At 43.0% G+C, this 19,884-nt stretch overlaps 1 protein-coding gene across 16 annotated transcripts in view; it reads right to left on the reverse strand.

The window, feature by feature from the left end:
- The window catches only part of LOC132671191 (myomegalin), a 216,426-nt gene that overhangs the window by 184,254 nt on the left and 12,288 nt on the right, over positions 1-19,884 (reverse strand). Inside the window, exon 1 of one of the 16 annotated variants that reach the window (XM_060621710.3) lies at positions 3,638-3,989. The exons of the other annotated variants lie outside the window; for them this stretch is intronic. Within the exon in view, the coding sequence (XP_060477693.1) occupies positions 3,638-3,657 (20 nt within the window). The 5' untranslated portion in view covers positions 3,658-3,989. Of the gene's footprint in view, positions 1-3,637; positions 3,990-19,884 lie in introns of those variants that run through there. 16 annotated transcript variants of the gene reach the window in all.

Consider the following 19,884-nt stretch of genomic DNA (forward strand, 5'->3'; position numbering starts at 1 on the left):
CATGATCTCGCAGTTCATGAGTTTGAGCCCCGCATCCGGCTCTACGCTGACAGTGTAGAGCGTAGTAGGTTCCCAAGTGAACCTGCTTGGGATTCTCTCTCTCTCCTTCTCTCTCTGCCCCTCCTCCATGTTCTCACTCTCTTTCTCTCAAAATAAATAAATAAACTAAAAAAAAATCACAATCAAATTTATTCATAAGCTTAAGAGTAGTCAGGATAAGCAACCAGTTCCAGAACCAACTCAGAAACTGAATGACCAACAAAACTCTGCTCTGGGCTATATCTCCTTCTCAGCTGTGTGTGTTCCCTAGGAACATTATTTAATTTCTGTAAAGTTCAATTTTCCTTGTCTGAAAAATGAATATAATAACATTTCCCTTATACCTCATAAGGCTGTGAGGATTAGGTGAAATAAAATACGCCAAGGGATTAGCACACAAGTTAATAAATGCAAGCCTGATAAATGGTTGCTCTAAAGTTAATTTTTATTCTTTGAATTTCCCAAGTTGTGCTTCTCCACTGTGCTCTCATGTATACATGTCTGCCTTAGTCTCTATTAGGGGCGCCTGGGTGGCTCAGTCGGTTAAGCATCTGACTTCGGCTCAGGTCATGATCTCAGGGTTCATGAGTTTGAGCCCCTCATCGGGCTCTCTGCTGTCAGCACAGAGTCTGCTTCGGATCCTCTGTCTCCCCCACTCTCTGCTCCTCCCTCACTTGCATGCTCTGTCTCTCTCAAAATAAATAAATAAAGTTAAAAAAAAAAGAATTATAGACAATGAGAAAGTACAACCCTCAAAGACAGAAAGCCAGTCTCATTCATTGTTTTACCCTTAGCATTTAGCACAGTGCTTTGCGAGTATTGGGCTCTCGCATTTTTTTAAGCTTTTTTTTTTTTTTTAATGTTTGTGCATTTTTAAGAGAGAGAGAGGTAGAGCGAGAAGGAGACACAGAATCTGAAGCAGGCACCAGTCTCTGAGCATCAGCACAGAGCCCAACCCAGAGGCTTGAACTCACAAACTGTGAGATCGTGACCTGAGCTGAAGTTGGACGCTTAACCAACTGAGCCACCCAGGCACCCCTGGGCTCTCACATTTTAAATAAATGTTTATGAACTGATCTTAGCTATGAGTTAGGAAATATCTGAGATGCCAGTTATATGATTATAGGATTTTTCCATCTGTGACCCACTAGGTGGTGAAATAAATTGAGTCACACCAGCATTTTTTCTTTTTTGAAGAAGAGGAATAGCGTAGAAAAGACCAGAGTACAAAACATACAGTTAGGTTAAGTATTGTTACAGGAAACTGGTTTGTTTGGGATTCTACCTGGTTGTAATGTAAGTACATTTCTCATTATGAGTGAGGGTTAAAAAAGAAAAAAAGCATAAACATTCTGACTCTTTCACCTTGCCAACATTTGGTATTTTCTGCCTTTTTCATTGTAGCTATTCCAATATGTATATAGTGGTGAGGCACTGTGGTTCTCATTTGCATTTCCCTGATGATTAGTGATGCGGAGCACCTTTTCACTGTATCTCAGCTCACTGTATATCCTCTTTATAACCACTTTAGAGAATTTTTTGGCAGTACCTACTGAAACTGAACATGCATTTCCTATTACCCAGCAATTCTACTTCTATGTATTTACCCAACAGCAGTATGTACATATGTTCACCAAAAGACATGCCCAGGAATGTTCACAGCAACCCTATTCATAATAGCCCCAAACCAGAAATTGCCCAAATGCTCATTAACAAGAGAATGGATAAATAAAATTGATTTATTTACACACAATAGACTCCTATACAGAAGCAAGAATGAATGAACTACAACTATACACAACAATGTGAAGAATCCCACAAACAGAAGATGGAATGAAAAAAGCTAGATATGAAAGAGTACACAGTGGATAATTTCACTGACACAAGGTTCAAAGCCAGGCAGAACGGGTCTCTGGTGTTAAAAGTGAGGGTAACAGTTATTCTTGGGTCTACGAGGCCTCTAGGGGGGCTGGCTATGTCTTCTCTCTCCATCTGAGTGCCTGTTAACATGGACAGACTCAGTTTGTGACATTAATCAAACTATAAACATATGATTTACTCCTTTTTAAAATTATTTCTGAATTTACCTGAAGTGTAAATATACATCTAAATATAAAGTTCAGAAAAAATTATAAATATGTATTTTTATAAGCGTGGATGACACTGATAGACAGCAAGAATCCCTGATGTGCTCACTCTCATTACCATCAAGGGGTCATCTAACCTTTGCTTGAACAACTTTAGGGTTGGGAGTCTATTTACGACCCAGGTAGGTCACTTGTTAGAAGGTTTTTTCCTTACACTAAACCACAACTTGCCTCCTCGCAACATGTTCTCTCCTCCTAAGGGATTCCAAATCCATCTAACCCCACTCACTACCAGCAAACGCTCTTCAAATATTTGAAGAAAGCTACCATATCCACCTCATCCTCCCTGACCGTCTTCACCTCCCCGACTAAAAGAGCCCTAGGTCCTTCCATCCCACCTCGAGGCATGGTTTTCAGTCTCCTGGTATCTTCTAATTGCACTCCTTTTATCTAGTCATACCCACATGAGAGCACCATCCTGCAGGAAAGCCTAAGAAGAGAAGCAAAGAGCAAAAAGTGGAATCCCTACTTGCAAATCTAGATAGCATATGCCCACCAACACGCCCTAAGGTTCCATTTCTCTAAAACTCATACTGTCGAACTATTGAAGAATCAGCTGAAATCCCCTAGATCTTTCTCCCAAGTCCTATAAGGCCCCCAGTTTACCTTCCATGTTTGTTCAGTCTGCTTTCTCCTAGGAGTCAGAACACTAATTTGGCCTCATTCCAGTCTCCAAAGCTAAATCCTGGAGGTGGAGCAGTGTCTGTTATGGCAACACCTCTGGAATACAGCCTCCCCGTCCACCCTCTCACTGACAAACAAAAATTAAGTCTCTGTCCCAACTCATTATCTTTCATCCTTGAGCAAGCTCTGTTGGAAAGTACATTTAGGGGAAGGACTAGGGGATGGGGAAAACACAATTGCACTGGGCATCTCCACCATGTGACCTAAAAGACAGGCTGTCACCCTCGTCTCCACAAAGCCTGGGCAATGAAAGGCACCCTGGTCTCTTCCTTCTTTCTTTTCCCCAAGTCACACCAACTGGAGACTCTGGAGATGAATACTGCTGGGCTTTGCTCACCCAGAGCTTTGCCTTTGTGTCCCTAGTGGAGGATGAGGTTGAGAAGGAAAACGTGGCAGGGTGAGAAGGAATCTGATCTTTTTCAAGGTATCTGAAATCAAAGCTATCTCTAAAGAAAAACTTAACGCAAATCCCTCTCTGTGGAACAGGGAAAAGACAGAGAACCATTTCTGCAAAAACTTCCAGGTAGCCCCGCTGGGTATTTTGCAGGTCAAGACTAGGTGGAAGGGGGAGATTCATTAAGCAACGCAAAGACCTGAGAGAGAACACGTGCAGAAGGATCAAGAGACGTGGGAATTAGGCATTTTAAAAAAGAGAGAGAGATGTCAAAGGCCCCTACGGGAGGGGACTTCTCCTTAAGGGCGCGCGGGGCGTTGGGGGAGGGGGGCACCATATCCAGAATGCGGGGAGAAAGCAGCGGCTCACCTACCTCGTCCACGTCTGGTCCATTTTCCAGGCGCTTCCCTCACTCTCAGGGCGCTCCTCACCCGGGAGGGGAAGCAGCCTGGGACAACGCGAACCCCAGCCCCCGAATCTCCAGTGCAAAGAGCAGCAGCTTTTCCCTCCCCAGCTCCTCCTTTCCGCGTCGGCGAAGGGAGGGCGCTGCTCGCTCCCTGCTCCTTCAGAAACCCCTGCCGCGGCCGCACCTCCAGCTAACGGTGCGTCGGGAACAGGGGAGGGACCGTTACGGTAGGAAGCGGGACGTGGAGCGGAGCGGCGCCCGGAGCCGTCGGCAGAGCTGGAGCCGGCGGCGGCCCGGCGCGGCGCGCGCTCGCTCGCTCGCTCCCAGGCTGAGACGCGACTGGCTGGCACGAGCGGCTCCGCACCGGCTGAGCTGTCAACCGCGAGGGGGGGCGGGGCTCCCGCAGCCGGCGTGCGGGGGCGGGGCCGGCCCAGGTGGTGCGCCGCCCCGCCCCGCCCCGCTGCGACTGCCGGAGGGGCGGAGGGCTCAGGGGGCGCGGCACCAAGCCCCTCTGTCCCTCCCCCATCCCACGGAGGGGCGCTGTGAAAAAGACCGACCGACGCTCGGGAGAATTCCGAGAGAATGTCCTCTTGCGTACGTGCGCACCACCCCACCCGCGGGGTGAGTCCGGAGCCAGAGCTGGAGTCTGGGAAGGTTTGAGGTGCCGTCCTGGCTGAACGCAGGTGCGCACACTAGACGCTCAGAGGACATGATGTGATTTTCCTAGAGATCTGACATGTCAGTCTCCCCATCAGTCTGCGGACAGGAACTTCCTCAGACAGGGAACCATCCTGACGAAACCTTGCAGCCTTATTTGCTGCCTCCAAAGCATTCATCTCCGGATTTTATAATATTCTACCTCTTCAGCTTTCAGTTTCTCAAGCACGGAGGCGACTGGGCTCTACCACTAGCTCCAAAGGGGAAGAGGGTTCCTGAACTTCCCAGAACACGAGACAAGCTTCAAGACAGTAGCCGATGGGACCTTGATTCTCCTCCTTAACCGTTCTAAGATCATGGAAAAGGGCCCTTCGGTGATGGCACTGCCTGAGACTTTGTACTATCTATTTATGTAATGAGGTTTAAACAAGTCAGACATGCTATAATTAAAGGGCTTACAGCCCCGAAGCTCCTTTTTAGCTCTAAATAAAACCTTTTTATTAAGTGACATAATCGCCGTTATTCTTAGCACTACCAATGACCCTTTTTTTTTTATTTGCAGAAAGCTTTTATGTAGTAATGTTGATTTAGTTATATTTATTTCACAGATAATACAGTTGAGACCCAAAAAAGCTCAAAGTCTCTGCTAAGGCAGGTCTTTTCCATGGAGTGACCCCAGACACTTACTCTCTGAATTTTTGGAAATATGGCCAAAGAGAGGTCTCTACAACGAATTGATTGTCTACAATGAATTGATCCTAGGAGTTTACTCAGGAAGGGCCCTGGCATGTCTGGGAATTGGTGAGACTGTGCAGAGCCTGTATTCTTGGGGCAAACTGTCATCCTGCCTCCTATGTTTTGGATTAGTTCCCTTAATTATCAGCACAGAATAGGGGTTGGGAGGGCAGGATAACAGTAAGACATCTGAGGGTTTAGAGGAACCATCTAAAAAGGCCCCTGACCTAGAATCCCCTAACCCCAACACTTAACTTGGACCTAAGGCCACACCTGCTCCTGAGCTTAGAATGCTTCCAGGAAACATTTTAAGGCCTAGCTTGACCAGCGACAAGACTTACAGGCCACCTGTCCTGAAAAGAATCTCCTGCTGCAAACAAACCAAACACAAAAGGATGAGGAGAGTCAGATTTCCATCCTCCATAGCAAAGTTGGGGCTATATTTAGTTTTGTCTCAGGTCAAATTATGGGCTACTGAGTTTGGAGAGGAACTGTATCTACAGCAAGACATATGCTGCATTCAGGAAGTGACAGCATTAACTAGATGATTGGTGGAGTCTCAGAAGTGAGGCGAGAAAATATGCTAGTTTAATTTTTAAAGACTGGGCTTACAAAGTTCACAACGCATGCATGGTCAAACAGTTGAAAAATACAAAACAAGTATGTAGAAAATAAACTACCCATAATACCCAGAGATAATCAATGTTAAACATTTGTTGGAATTTCTTTCTAGGCTTCCCCCCACCCCAGGCTTTTTAAAATTATCTTTTAATTCAAATTACTGACTCTCTCTTACATACCCAGGAGCATATTCTTGAAAAGAGAGGTTTCATTGGTTTTTTTTAGGATTACATTTATTGCCAGAAGAACAAAGTTTTTGTGTTAGATTGTAAGCAAAAAGTATTCACCCACATAACCACTCTGCCAACACAACTGTTTAAATTTCTCTACATTCCCTCTAGTCATTATCTGCACATATTACGTATCTATTTCTATAGCTTTAATCACAGCCTAGATGTAAGTTTATGTCCCACTTTTCTCACTTGTTAGATATTGTCCATGTTGCTAGAGACTGTTTATATATTTATTATTCTAATGATTATATAATATAATGTCAATAGAACTATAGTTTGCTTAATAATTTTCTGTTACAGCATAGTTATGCTGTTTCTAATATTAGACTCTTGTAAACAATGCCTGAATGGAATTTTTATGCCTCCATTATTTCATTCTTTTGAATTATTTCCCTAGGATAACTTCTTAAGGCATAAGAATGTTAGGATAAACGCACTTTCTAGGGTTGCCTGGCTGGCTCAGTCAGCAGAGCTTTTTTTTTTTTTTTTTAAATTTTTTTTCAGTGTTTATGTATTTTTGAGAGAGAGAGACAAAATGCGAGTGGTGGAGGGGGCAGAGAAAGAGGGAGACAGAATCTGAAGCAGGCTCCAGGCTCTGAGCTGTCAGCACAGAGCCCGACAAAGGGCTCTAACTCACGAACTTCGAAACCATGACCTGAGGAGAAGTCGGACGCTTAACCAACTGAGCCACCCAGGCACCCGAAGAGCTTTTAACTCTTGATCTTGGAATTGTAAGTTTGTGCCCCACGTTGGGTTGTAGAGATTACTTTACAAAAAAAATCTTTAAAAAAGAAAAAGGAATTTCTAATTTTATCATCTTACAGTTCCTGAACAACACTAGGATTTATCATTTTAATTGTTCTCTTTAATAGATAAGACATTATTGGGACACCTGGGTGGCTCAGTAGGTTAAGCATCCAACTTCAGTTCAGGTCATGATCTTGCAGTCCGTTTGTTTGAGCCCCGCATGGGGATCTGTGCTGCCAGCTCAGAGCCTGGAGTCTGCTTCAGAGTCTGTGTCTCCCTCTCTCTCTGCCCCTCCCCTGCTCATACTCTGTCTCACTCTGTCTCTTAAAAATAAACATCATAAATTTTTTTTAAAAATAAACAAATAGATAAGACATTATTTAACAGTTATATTTTAGGTATGTATCTATGGCTATTTTTTATGTTTTTTATAATATTTATCTAATTATTTAGAGAGAATGTGTGTGAGCAGGGGAGGGGCAGAGAGAGAGGGAGAGAGAGAATTCCAAGCAGGCTCTACACTTTCAGTGCAGAGCCAGATCTGGGGCTCAAACCCATGAATTGTGAGATCATGACCTGAGCAGAGACCAAGAGTTGGAGGCTTAACTGACCGAGCCACCCAGGCACTCCTATGCCTATCTATTTAGATAATATATAAATAATTTAACGTCATCTCATTTTACCTTATATTTCTTTACTTTATATTTTATGTTCACCTGAGTCCTCACAGAGACAGGGAGGTGCCTCACTGAGCCCACCATCTGGCAGTGCCAGGCACGTGAATGAGGCAGTCTTGGACCCTCGAGGTCAGTCCCATCATCTACTGGGCCTAACTGAGCAGCACCAGCTGTGGTTCTGTGGAGTGTAAGTATGGCTGAATGCAGGCAGGCCCATCAGGTGACCCACCTCCAAATATCCATAGGCCCTAACTGACCAGTGGGCTACTTACAACCGGGCACAGCTACCAAAAAAGGGAAAATTCTATATATCACCATAATGCCTTATCTTCCTCCACTCCCCAACCCCTCCCCCCACCCCCCCCCCCACGGGCCCCCAAAGCCTCACAGCAGGCAGCCTCTCCTCTGCTGTCCTGCCAGTCACTCCCTTGTGGTGCATTCAGTACATTTCTATGTCTTTTGTTCTGCCTCAGGTGAACTCTTCCACCTCCTGGCTTCCACCTGATTTCATTGCCCTACATTTGGGGGTTCCATCCAATTGGGAGACACCTCATTTAGGCACCACAGGAACTGCTGGAGAGACTGGACAGTGAAGAAAATATTATTAGGTGCTAAAAAAAAAAAATGCCCTGTGTTATGTCATGACAGAAATAAATAAATAAATAAGTTTATTTATATATTAAGGTGTATTTATTTATTTTTGAGAGAGAGAGAGGGAGGGGCAGAGAGAGACGAGAGAGAAATCCCAAGCAGGATCCACACTGTCAGTGCTGAGCCCGACTCGGGACTCGAACCCATGAACCATGAGATCATGACCTCAGCCAAAATCAAGACTCAGACAGTTCACTGACTGAGCCAACCAGGTGCCCCTGTCGTGGCAGAAATTTAGTAAAACCATTACCAGTTGAGAATGTGGAAAATAGACAATATTCCTAATGAATGGGTAGGTCTGGCAAAGGAAATTTTTAGATAGAATTTCAAGTGATAACTGGTTTCTTTTAACCACATATGACAAGGTATGGATAGAAAAAGGTGGGTTAAAAAAAAAAAAGAACCATGCCCTTTGTAAGCAGAATTTAGAGGAAATATAAAGAACCAGGACTTACAGGCTCAAAAGTCAAACTGCCTGTCATTTCAATCTCTCTAGACAGCAAAAGCTTTCAAATTAAAAAGTAGTTTCAGGGCAAAAATCAAATCCAAGATATGACTGTTAGACTCGTGGTTCATACCTCAAAAGATTTAAGGTGGTGCCTCATATAACATTTCAATTTAACAAAAAGGCCTATAAGAATCTTGAGGGTGGGGGACCCTGGCTCAGTCAGCTGAGTGTCTGACTTCAGCTCAGGTCATGATCTCTTGGGGGTTCGTGAATTTGAGCCCTGTATCAGGCTTGCTGCTCTCAGCACAGAGCTTGCTTCAGACCCTCCATCCCCTTGCTCTGTGTCCCTGTCTCCTCATGCTCTCTTTCAAAAATGAATAAACATAAAAAAAAAAAAAAGAATCTTGAGGGTGTGCCTCAAGCTTGTAAGAATTTTAAGGGCCCATTCTCCCTCGGCAGCTTCGTAGGTAGCCCAAGGAAAAGAAGAGCTTGCTTTGGAATGAAATGTGGGTATAGCTTTTATCTAGAGGAGTTGGTTATAATTAGCACAAAAGATGCACTCAAAGTTTTTAAGTGAATTGTACCAGCACAGCCTGAAAGGGATTAGGACAGTACATAATGAAAAGATGCCTTTGGACCCTCAAGCTGTCAAAGAGAGCGAGCAAGCTGAGAAAGTTACCCAACTGCAAAAAAGGACCATTTCTTACAGAAAAAGAATGGTTCAAAGAATTGGAAGCAAGAGCCCAGAGGGCAGACCAAGAGGTCTTCAGATCAACAGGAATGGAACTCAAGCAGCTATATACCCCAGGAACCTCATCTTCACCTGAACTTGATTTGTATGGTAAAATTTTGGACTTTTGAGCTGATACAGTAAATGTTATGCAATTTTGGGGGGATTTGGAAGGGAGGGACTTATGCATGTGGCAACACTTGTGGCCAAAGGATGCAGGAATGTGGTGGAGTAAAGATGGCTGAAAATCCTTTGCTACTTTTCCCGTTAAGAAATGGGGTCTAGGGGCACCTGGGTGGCTCAGTCACTTGTGCCACTGACTTCGGCTCAGGTCATGATCTCACGGTTCATGAGTTCGAGCCCCACATCGGGCTCTCTGCTGTCAGCCTGTCAGCACAGAGCCTGCTTTGGATCTTCTGTCCCCCTCTCTCTGCCCCTCCCCTACTTGCGCTCTCCCAATAAGTAAATATTTTTTAAAAAGAGGTGGGGTCTAATTCTCCTCCCCTTGAATCTGGGATGGTTTTAGTGAATTGTTTGACCAATAGAATGTGGTGCTAGGTCATAAGTGCTGAGGTTGGGTAATAGGAGGTCTTGCAGCCTCTGCCTGAACCTCTTGTTATTCTAAGCTGCCATAAACCAAGTCTGACTACCTTGGTGGAGCCACCATGTAGTGAGGCTCTGAGACCACATGTGAAACATCATCCAGCAGCCCCCAAGAAGGCATCGGGCATCAGGCATCAGGCATCACTCACATCCCATACCTGATGTCAGTGAAGTTGTTCTGGGACCTTCAGAGAGACCTGGTCAATGCCACATGGTACAGCTGAGACTTGTTCAAATTTCTGACCCACGAAATCAAAAGATCTAATAAAACGGCTGTTGTTTCAAGCCACAAAGTTTTGAAATACACCGCTATGCAGAAATAGATGACTGGAACAACGCCTTAAAATGTGCATAATAATCCTGATACATTATTCACTCATTCATTCAAAAATCACTGAGAACCACTGTGCGTCAGGCACTATTCTGCATACTAGGGGCATAGCAGTAAAAAAAAACAAACAAGACCCTGTTTTCATGGAGTTTACAGTCTACTGGTATAGACAGACAATAAAGAAAGTAGTATCTCCAATATGTCAGATGCTGATAGGTGTGACGAGGAGAAACCAAGCTGTGTTAAGAGAGCATCCCAGCAAGGCAACCTTCTTTTATAAATGAGGAAATGGCGCCTCAGAGAGACTGACAGGCGGGTAAGAAGCAGGTTCCCAGGTATAAGAAAATTGGAGCTTTCATGTGGTGAAAAACTGTCCAACTGAGTTCGTAAATTCAGATCTGTTATCTGTATTGGGAGTGAAACAGAGCAACCTAAGTGGGCAGAACTGAAGCTTGGATGGATGTGCCTGGTTTCCCAGACCATGCAAGTAACCTGGAGAGAAGAGGGTGTATGTATATGAATTGCAAGATCTGCCCTTCTGGAGTGGGGCAGGGGCCAGGGGATGTGTGAGTCTAGGACCATACATGGTCGGCAAAGCGGCAGCTGTGCCTCAGAGCAACAGAGATCAGTACTAGGAGCGGTTTATGAGAGTCTGGGAAACAACCCTTGGGATTAGCAGAAATACTTGTGTGGGGTCCGGGGGAATTTGTGAAAGACTCCATTTCCTAAAGGAACAGGTGGGAGTTCAGAGGTAGCTAATGTTCATGGGACTTCATTTATTCCCACGAGCTGATAAAATTCAGGCAATTTGATTACTCTAGTTCGTTCAATTCAACATTAGTTCGACAAACATGTACTGAGCATATGCTAGGCATGGTGCTATGTTTTTAAAATCCAGTGAGGGAAATTAGTCAGGCATTCATCAAACAATAATACAGATCAGATTGTGTGAAGTTCTGCAATAATGGTACGAAGAGAAATTTAAAGGAGGGGGTGAATGGGGCATGTGGTGGCTCACTTGTTAAGCGTCTGCCTCTTGATTTTGGCTCAGGTCACGATCTCACCATTTGTGGAATCAAGCCCCCTGTCAAGCCCTATGTCAAGCCCTGCCTTGGGCTCTGTGCTGACAGCACGGAGTCTGCTTGGGATTCTCTCTCCCCCTCTCTCTCTCTCTGCCCCTCAAATATAAATAAATAAACTTAAAAAAAAAGATAAAGAAGGGGGTGATTAATTAAATTCAACTAGAGAAGGTTTCATAAGGAAGGTAGCATCTGAGTAGAGTCCTGAAGGATGATAGTCATACAGAACTTTGTCATGTATTAGGACTGCAAAATACAGTGCTTTTATTTAAAAATTTCAATTTTCCCTGGTAGAAGGAAAAATGTTCCCAATCTTCTCTGAATGACTATTTAGAGTCCCATTCATCTGGAAGAGCCTCTTAGCATTGCCAGTGTCACTGACGGGCATTACAACAGAGTAGTTTTGATTACTGGCTCTAGAATCAGAGAGATTTAAAAATCTCCCCTCCCCCACCAATTTCCAGCCCTGTGATTTTGACAAGTTAAACTTTAGGAAGCTTTAGCTTCCTCATCCGTAAAATAAGGTTAAATATAATAACTACCTAATAGGGTAGTTGTGAGACCAAGAGGAGATAATATATGAAAAGTGTTTAATTCATTGCTCAGCACATTTTAAGCATTCAATAAATCATAACTATTTTTTTATTAATGTTTGCATACCAGGCAGGATTCCAACCCTGTATAGAAGTTGTGAATTTTAATTTCAGTACCGCTCCAAACTGCACTCTAGGGCTATGCTAGTGACCCAGATTTTCCATTTCCTAGCTCTCTGATTTATCATATGAGACCAAATTACTGGCAAAGAAGCTGAATAAACTGGTTTTCCTCACTTTCTGGCTGAGGTTTTAGGGGGGAGAAAAGTGGGTATTTCCTCCATCTTGTTTTCCTCCTTTTGTCTCCCACCCTCCTCCCCCTTTCTTGAGGACTGTGTGTGTGTGTGTGTGTGTGTGTGTGTGTGTGTGTTTATTCAGACCCATCTCCTTCACTAACTAGCCCTGTCTGTCAGCTGTAACGAAAACCACAAGGAAAGAAATTATGACCAAGCCTTCAGACAGCTGGTGGTAATTTACTCATACAATCCCCCTCATTCTCTCAACACCCACTATTTATGTGTATCTGATGCTGGGGGAGGGGGAATCATGCAAGAAATGTGGTATGCAAATTTCTAGGAAGAGGGTTGGAACAGTGTGGAGAGACTTGTGTGAATCACATGGATAACTCTCCTTGCTTTGAACATAGATATTGGGTCTTAAAATTTAAAGGGACTGATGTGAGTGTTAATAAATAAATTTCTGGAACCAGAAACAACACTAGAATAAATTTACAAACAGTTTCCAAGGCATTCATGACAATTGCACCATTACTAAAGCTTGAGTCATTTTCCAGGAAATGGACAAGCGCTTCCAGTCCAAGGCCAAGGAGCACGTATCAGGCAATCCAGACCGCTTTCAAGCCCCATAGAGATAACAATGAAGCACAGCACCTGATCTGGTTTGGAGCTTGGGTTACATTCTGAATTAGAAAACATATTACTTAGAAGAAGGCAGCCATGGGGCGCCTGGGTGGCTCAGTTGGTTTAATCTCACAGTTTGTGAGTTTGAGCCCGGTGTCAGGCTCTATGCTGACAGCTGAGAACCTGGAGCCTGCTTCAGATTCTGTGTCTCCCTCTCTCCCTGCGCCTCCCCCGCGTGTGCTCAGTCTCTCTCTCTTTCTCTCAAAAGTATAAATAAACATTAAGAGGAAAAAAGAAGACAGACATGCAGCTATGGTCTCTGCCTTTGTTTCCTGTATCATGCCACCTACTAGTCTGTCCTCAGACCAACCAAGATGGATTTCTCTGAATTTAAAATTCTGGCAGATACTGACAATCCCTGGTGTACTGTTTGCCCCATAGATTGGACCTAAGGATATATAGATATTATACATAAAGTTTTAAAAATCCAGTGTTCTGCTTCATAGATATATGTATATATTTTTATATATACATAGATGTACATATTTATTTAGAATGTAAATTTGTTTTTAAAACATTGCATTTTGAAAAAAATGTAAAAATTTTAAACACACCAAAAACCTGCAAAATAGTACACTGAAGTCCTATAAAATCCTTCAGTTGATTTACGAATCCCTGTTAACATTTTGTCACATTTGTTTTTGTCTCTCTCTCTACACCCCCTCCCCCACCCCACACACAATTATTGATGAACCATTTGAAAGTAAGATGCAGACTCTTCACTTCTATATTTCAGTGTCCATCTCCTAAGAGTAATTGAAATTATGAAATTATTGTCATCATGTGAAAGTATATATCATGTCTCCCAGGCCTGCTTTTATCATTATTAAACAAAATCTGAAGTATTTGCATTGAATTACTCAACTAATATCAGGAGGTATCTGCGGTAGATCTTTGGCTCAAATCTGCACAACTAATGAGGCTTATCAAATTAATCACCCCAGGACAAAGGTAAATATACAACAAAGATAAATTCACTCTTCTACACTTAGAATTACTGGAAGCCAATTTCTTGTCAGTTTAGAACAGCTGTTTTGTCCTGTCTTCCAGCTGGCAAGGATTCATACATTTTGACATAGAGCCTCAGAAAGCCTCACACAATCAAGAAAAAATTTTAATGAGAAAAATTCCTCATGCATATATTCACTTTTGTCTTAATTTCTATTTTAGCATAGAAGAAGCCAAAATGCTGAGCTGTGGAGTTCAATATCAAACATCTGGCAATCCTAGACAAAAAATTAGCATACTGCAACAGTCTTTCACCCTTGTAAAGTTCAAGTGAGTATAGACGCTGTAAGAGTTTACGAGCCCATTCTAGATCACAACAGTTTAGGAAAATAAAAAACACACTCAACATTAACCACTATGATTAATTTCACCTAAAATAATCTTTTAATTAGATAAAAATATCTCCATTTTAGGCTAGGTCTGTGATATAACAAGAGGTACAGAAATAGTAGTTGACTCTAAATCAGAACTTGTGATATACAGAAAAGAATTATTGCATCCTATACTTGCTGGCCTTGGTAAGTTCTCAGGAGATGGAGGGAAAAATCAAAGCCAGATGATCCCGGTGCCGATGGACTGGTTCAAGCTTTTGATTCAGCTGTGAAGGTGTTCAGAGCTGGACCTCAAGTAAGGAGAGAGGGGCCAAAGATTCAGTAATCAAGATATCAAATGATATCTTAGCGCAATATTTCCAAAAAACAAAATAAGTGCAGAAAAATCCATGGTGAACAAAATATCAAAATTTTATTTTTTTAATTATTTTCTTAAAGTTTATTTATTTTTGAGAGAGACAGAGTGTGAATGGGGGAGGGGCAGAGAGAGAGGGAGACACAATCTGAAGCAGGCTCCAGGCTCCGAGCTGTCAGCACAGAGTCCAATGCGGGGCTCGAACTCACGAACTGTGAGATCATGACCTGAGCCAAAGTCGGACGCTTAACCGACTGAGCCACCCAGGCACCCCAAAATACCAAAATTTTAAACAAAGTCAGGATCTGCCCCTGTGTTTGCAAGATCTTGAGAGTGAATGCCTTACTTGCCCTCTGGTTAGGGCCCTGGTTTTTCATCCCAGATGATGTGACAAGAGCCCAACCTTTCGATGCCTCTTCACTGGTAATCTCAAGTGCTAGGTTCTGCTGACCTTGTTGGCAGCAGCGCTCTGTGCATCATGAACTGCCAGACATCAGGTAGCTCCAGTACAACACCACAAGGCAAAAGTGACTATCCAGCCTCCTTCCCTAACAGTTAAGTCTCAAGGGCAAGTTCCTGTGATTTACAAGGCATTAGGGAGATGGTGGAACAGGGTAGGAAAGGGAGATAGTTAAAGAGGGTGCAAAGAACAATTTATCTTATGAATTGCTGCTAATGCAATTTAACTAGAATGTAAATTGTCAAGAATCTGCCCTTTTAAGAAAACCCTGAGCCCCATTCTCAGTTTGAGGCACCTACCCACTCAACTCAAAAATGAAGTCTGCTTCACCTTGAGTCTTCACATGGACTACAGATGGTTCTGGAAATCAAAGTAGCCATGCTACATCCTCCACGCAGGTTCCACTGAGTTCAAGCTGCTTAGGAAACTTCACCAGACTGGGGCCTCTCCTTTGGCAAGAGATGCCCATCCCCAAGATGGAACCCTAACCTGATCTTGTGCCAGTGCAAACAAACCACCTAGAGGTGCCCCCTGCTGGCAGGACCTATGTTACAGAACCAGGCTCACAGACTGTAGCTTGGCCCTTCGATGGATCATCAATGCTCCAGGTGCTCAGTCACTGACACTACCCCATAGGGTCTTACACCTGACCTGTGTCACTCATGTGTGTTACTTACCAGTCTGTCTGCAGGTACCAGGCATTTGCATATCCCTTTAGGTGACTTGCCTGGCTCCTAGGGACACCCTAGGCCTACCTATATCTGCCTCACAGGGACAGCCTGCCTCTCTAATCTTGGGTCTTTTGTGCCACTTTTTTTTTAACCTACCCTCGGGACAGGAAATGGGAATCACAGCTCAGAACCTCATCCTGAAGAGGTGAACCGTTTGCCAGGCTCTTGACAGTCCCTTCACCTCGGGCCAGACTCCGCTTCCTGTTTCCTTTTATTGAAGTAGAACGCAGGGCCCAGTCCGATTGAAAGCAAGTTTCTGACTGTCTCGCTCAGTTTCCGACACCTTTATTTTCAGGAATTGCGCCTTCTTTCCAGTCTTCCTTGACCAATTTCTGCCTGGGAGACTAGGACAGACCAAATCCTGAGGAGATGGGGTAAAGGGAAGAGAAGTCCTGGGGGCCAGCTGAGACAGAAGGGAGGTAAGATACATGAAAGTCTTAAAATTCACAAAAAGCTTTTAAGGTTTCACTGAAACAAGGAAAAGAGAAAAAAGTTGCAGCCATTGAAGGGCTAAAGTTGAAGGCTGAGAAAAAGCCATCCCTGTGTCAAACTAGAAGAGTAAATAGAGGGTATAAAATTTTGAATCAAAGTTCAGCATCACCATTGAGCCAAATCCATCATTTGGCTTCAGCTTTAGAAAACCCAATAGCTGGATGCTGACTCTATATTGTTTCTTAAACTCTGACCTTGTGCTTGTGTGGGCACCATCACGTCTAATCAGCATGACAAGCCAGTGATACAAATAGAGTGTGCCCCTTAGATTTTTGTTAATATCTGAACATTCACTCTCAAATACAGGCAAGTTTTCTGGATATAGTTTGGAGCGAAAATCTCCTTATATGTTTTACGTGTTGAAATTCTGTTAATCCTTCAGAGTATAAAAGTTTAATTATTACTTCAAGAGTGAAATGATGCAATACTGAAAAATAATTATGAAAGCTATTTGTTTAAAAATCAAGTTATTCTTATTAGTAACATAAGTAATTTTATTAATAATGTAAGTAATGTTATTAATAGTTATTTTAATGGCATATATGCCCCCAGTTTCTGGCTCTACCAAGCCCTGACCAGTATGAGGGCAGCTCTGTTAATTTATATTAGAAACATACTCTCATTTGGTGGCAAGTACTGTTACACGGAAAGTGTAACTGTTACACTGTCAGAAAGACATTACATTGTCAGAAAGACAATGGATACAGCAACTAGGATCTTTTCTCGGGCCAGCTTTAGTAAATGAATAGTGGTTAGGAACCATTACTGGAAACCCTATATACAAGGTGGTCTCCCAGTAGGTTATCGAAGGCAGAGATTTCCAACCAGTGTACCTCTTGTGCTGCAAACAGGCTACATTGTCCAGAAATTGATCCCTCAACCCTTAAGGCATCCAGGAAGATAGCTAGAGCCAGTCACTGCCAGCAATGTCTTCCAGGATGCTTGCTGACTGAGCAAGTAGAGTCCATATTGTTCTATGGGTACAGATGGAAATAGCTTGGCATGGTCTTTGGCCTCAGCTCTGGTTCCACTCCTCCTTGCTTTTTGTGCTTGGTTTGTGTATTAGCCTCATTCCAAAAGGAAGGAAAGGAATAAATCCTGGTGCTCCTCTAATTTCCAGGAGTTTCTGTAATGGATGCAAACTGTGGTAGGCGGTGTCTAAGATAGCCCTCAGTGATCCCTGGTAATCACACTCTTGGTATTGGAAAGAGACTTACTTGGAAAGTCTTGGTATTGGAAAGGGATTGGCTCATGCAATTGTGGAGGCTGAGAAGTCCTAGTATCTGCTGTATAGGAGGTGGAGGCCCAGGAAAGCTGATGTTGTAGTTCTCAGGACCAGAGGACCTATGGGATAAATCTCAGTCTGAGGTTAGAAGACGGATGTCCCAGCTCATGCACTCAGGCAGGGGGAGCAAATTCTCCCTTCCTCTTTGTGTTCTATTTAGGCGCTCAATGGATTGGATGGTGCCCAACTACACAGGGGAGGGCAATCTGCTTTACTCCGTCTGCCAATTCCAACTGCTAATCTCATCTGGAAACATCTTTATAGACTCACACAGAAATAATGTTTAGCCAAATATCTGGGTATCCTGTGATCCAGTCAAGTTGACACACACAATTTACCATCACAGCCACTAAGTTTTGGGGTAATTGGCTATGCAGCAATAGGCAACTGATACACAGACTCCTAAACTTCCCCCCAATCCAAGGTGATGTAGAGTTAGAGACCCAGGCCTCCCATTCACAAAGAAGCTATTATTCTCTTTTCAGGAAATAAAGACACTGAATTTGGAGCACTTATTTAAGGCTGCACAATAGGACCTGGATTTATGATCAACATTATGGGGGGGCGGGGCAATAAATAGTGCTTTCGTAAGACCATCCTGTAAAATACGTTGCCTAAGCATTCTGTCTCCAGAATGTGCTTTTAATTACTACCAAGAACATTTCTTTTCTTTTGGAAGGTATGCACAATCCATGAAAATCTTTCTTGTTAAGATTATAATAAAGCTGCACGTTTTAGTTGCAATATTTCGTTGGAGATTCTAAAGTCAAGATTTACACAGCAATGAGGCAAAAATATGTTATAGATTTGATTATTATGGAGATGAGAAGGATGCTAAAATATGGTATTCTCTTTGTACACTAAGGTCACTTGTTCATGTTAACATTTTTTATTGGTTCCCCTTTCTCTGAGCTAGTGTTGTATGGTCGAATGTAAGTGTGCATTGAGCACACACACAGTGGACAAAATCCCCCATTCTGTGAATTTTTCATGTGCCTATTGTTCTGGGCAGTGAGCCCAGCTTGCTTTAAGTCTTTGTTATTTGAATAGTGTCCCAGATTCTCCTTTGAAATGTACAATTCACCCATTTTTATTAACCTGAATATGGAACCATCTGATGGTTTTTTGATAGATTTTTCAGTCACGTCCAGGTAAACGTCTTTTTGTTTTAAATAAGTCATTCATTTCTCTGTGCTTTCAGGACTTATGCCGTACGAATTAGAAAGCAAATCCTCACAAGGTTAAATTTTAATAATGGAGCTTATTATTTTAAAACAAGTGGCATTTTACACTTGTTATGCCAATTTTGAGACCAGACCATTTTTGTTAAAGCTCTATCAAAGGATTTTTGTTATTGCTTTGATTTTTTTAAAGTTAATTTATGTTGAGAGAGAGAGCATGAGCAGGGCAGGGGCAGAGAGAGAGGGAGACAGAGAGAATCCCAAGCAGGCTCCACACCCTGTGCTGAGCCCTACGCGGGTCTCGATCTCACAACCATGGGATCATGACCTGAGCAGAAATCAAGAGTTAGACACAACCAAGTGGGCTACCCAGCCGCCCCTGTTTTGATTTTTTAAATTTTATTTATTTTAATGTTTATTTTTGAGAGAGAGAGAGAGAGAGCGAGCGAGCCTGAGTGGGGGAGGGGCAGAGAGAGAGGGAGACTTGGAAGTAGGCTCCAGGCTCCAAGCTGTCAGCACAGAGCCTGATGTAGGGCAAACCCATGAACCGTGAAATCATGACCTGAGCTGAAGTCAGATGCTTAACCCACTGAGCCACTCAGGTGCCCCGATTTGTTTTTTTAAGGAAGAGAAAATCTAGGGTCACTGAAAAGAAATATTTTAAAAGCAAGCTGAACAAAAGTAATTACTCGCATGTACATGAAATACAGTTAGCACCTGCCAATTAAGCCCCACTTGTACCATTTCATAACTGTGTTATCGTGTCACATTATTTAACCTTTCTATAAAAATGGGAATAATAATACCTTTCTCAAAGAATTGTAGTGAGGATTAAATGAGATTGTGTGTGTAAATTGGTTAAACTGTGGCTTGGCATGTAGCAAGTACCCCCTAATAATTGTTAATAACGCACATTACACATGCAGTAACGATCACAATGACAATGATACTGCGGTTGCCATGCATGTCAGTGATCAGGATCTAAACTGCAGAATTCTGTTTGAAACTCCTGTGGGATCTAGTACAAATCCCCTTTATTTGTGAGGCTCTCCATCTGGTTATCATCTGCAACTCTCTGTTACGATACTTGTTTATAGTACCCAAGGTCCTCCCTGTTGGAGAAGTGATGTCTTACATCACCTGACCACCACCACCTCCATCATGAGTGGGGAGAAAACTTCAGCCCGGTGTTTCAAATGCAGCTTAGTACAGTGAAGTCCTGTTTCTCCATCTCAGTTATTTTCTCTTCTGATTTCATTTTCAGCATCTGCAAGGCAGTGAGTTATCTGCCAGCAGGCCCTACGCTCTGAGGCCCACATGCGTTAGCACAGAGGCTGCGTCTTTT

This window comes from Panthera onca, chromosome C1 (assembly GCF_046562875.1).
Source record: "Panthera onca isolate mPanOnc1 chromosome C1, mPanOnc1 haplotype 2, whole genome shotgun sequence".
NCBI classification, from domain to species: Eukaryota; Metazoa; Chordata; class Mammalia; order Carnivora; family Felidae; genus Panthera; species Panthera onca.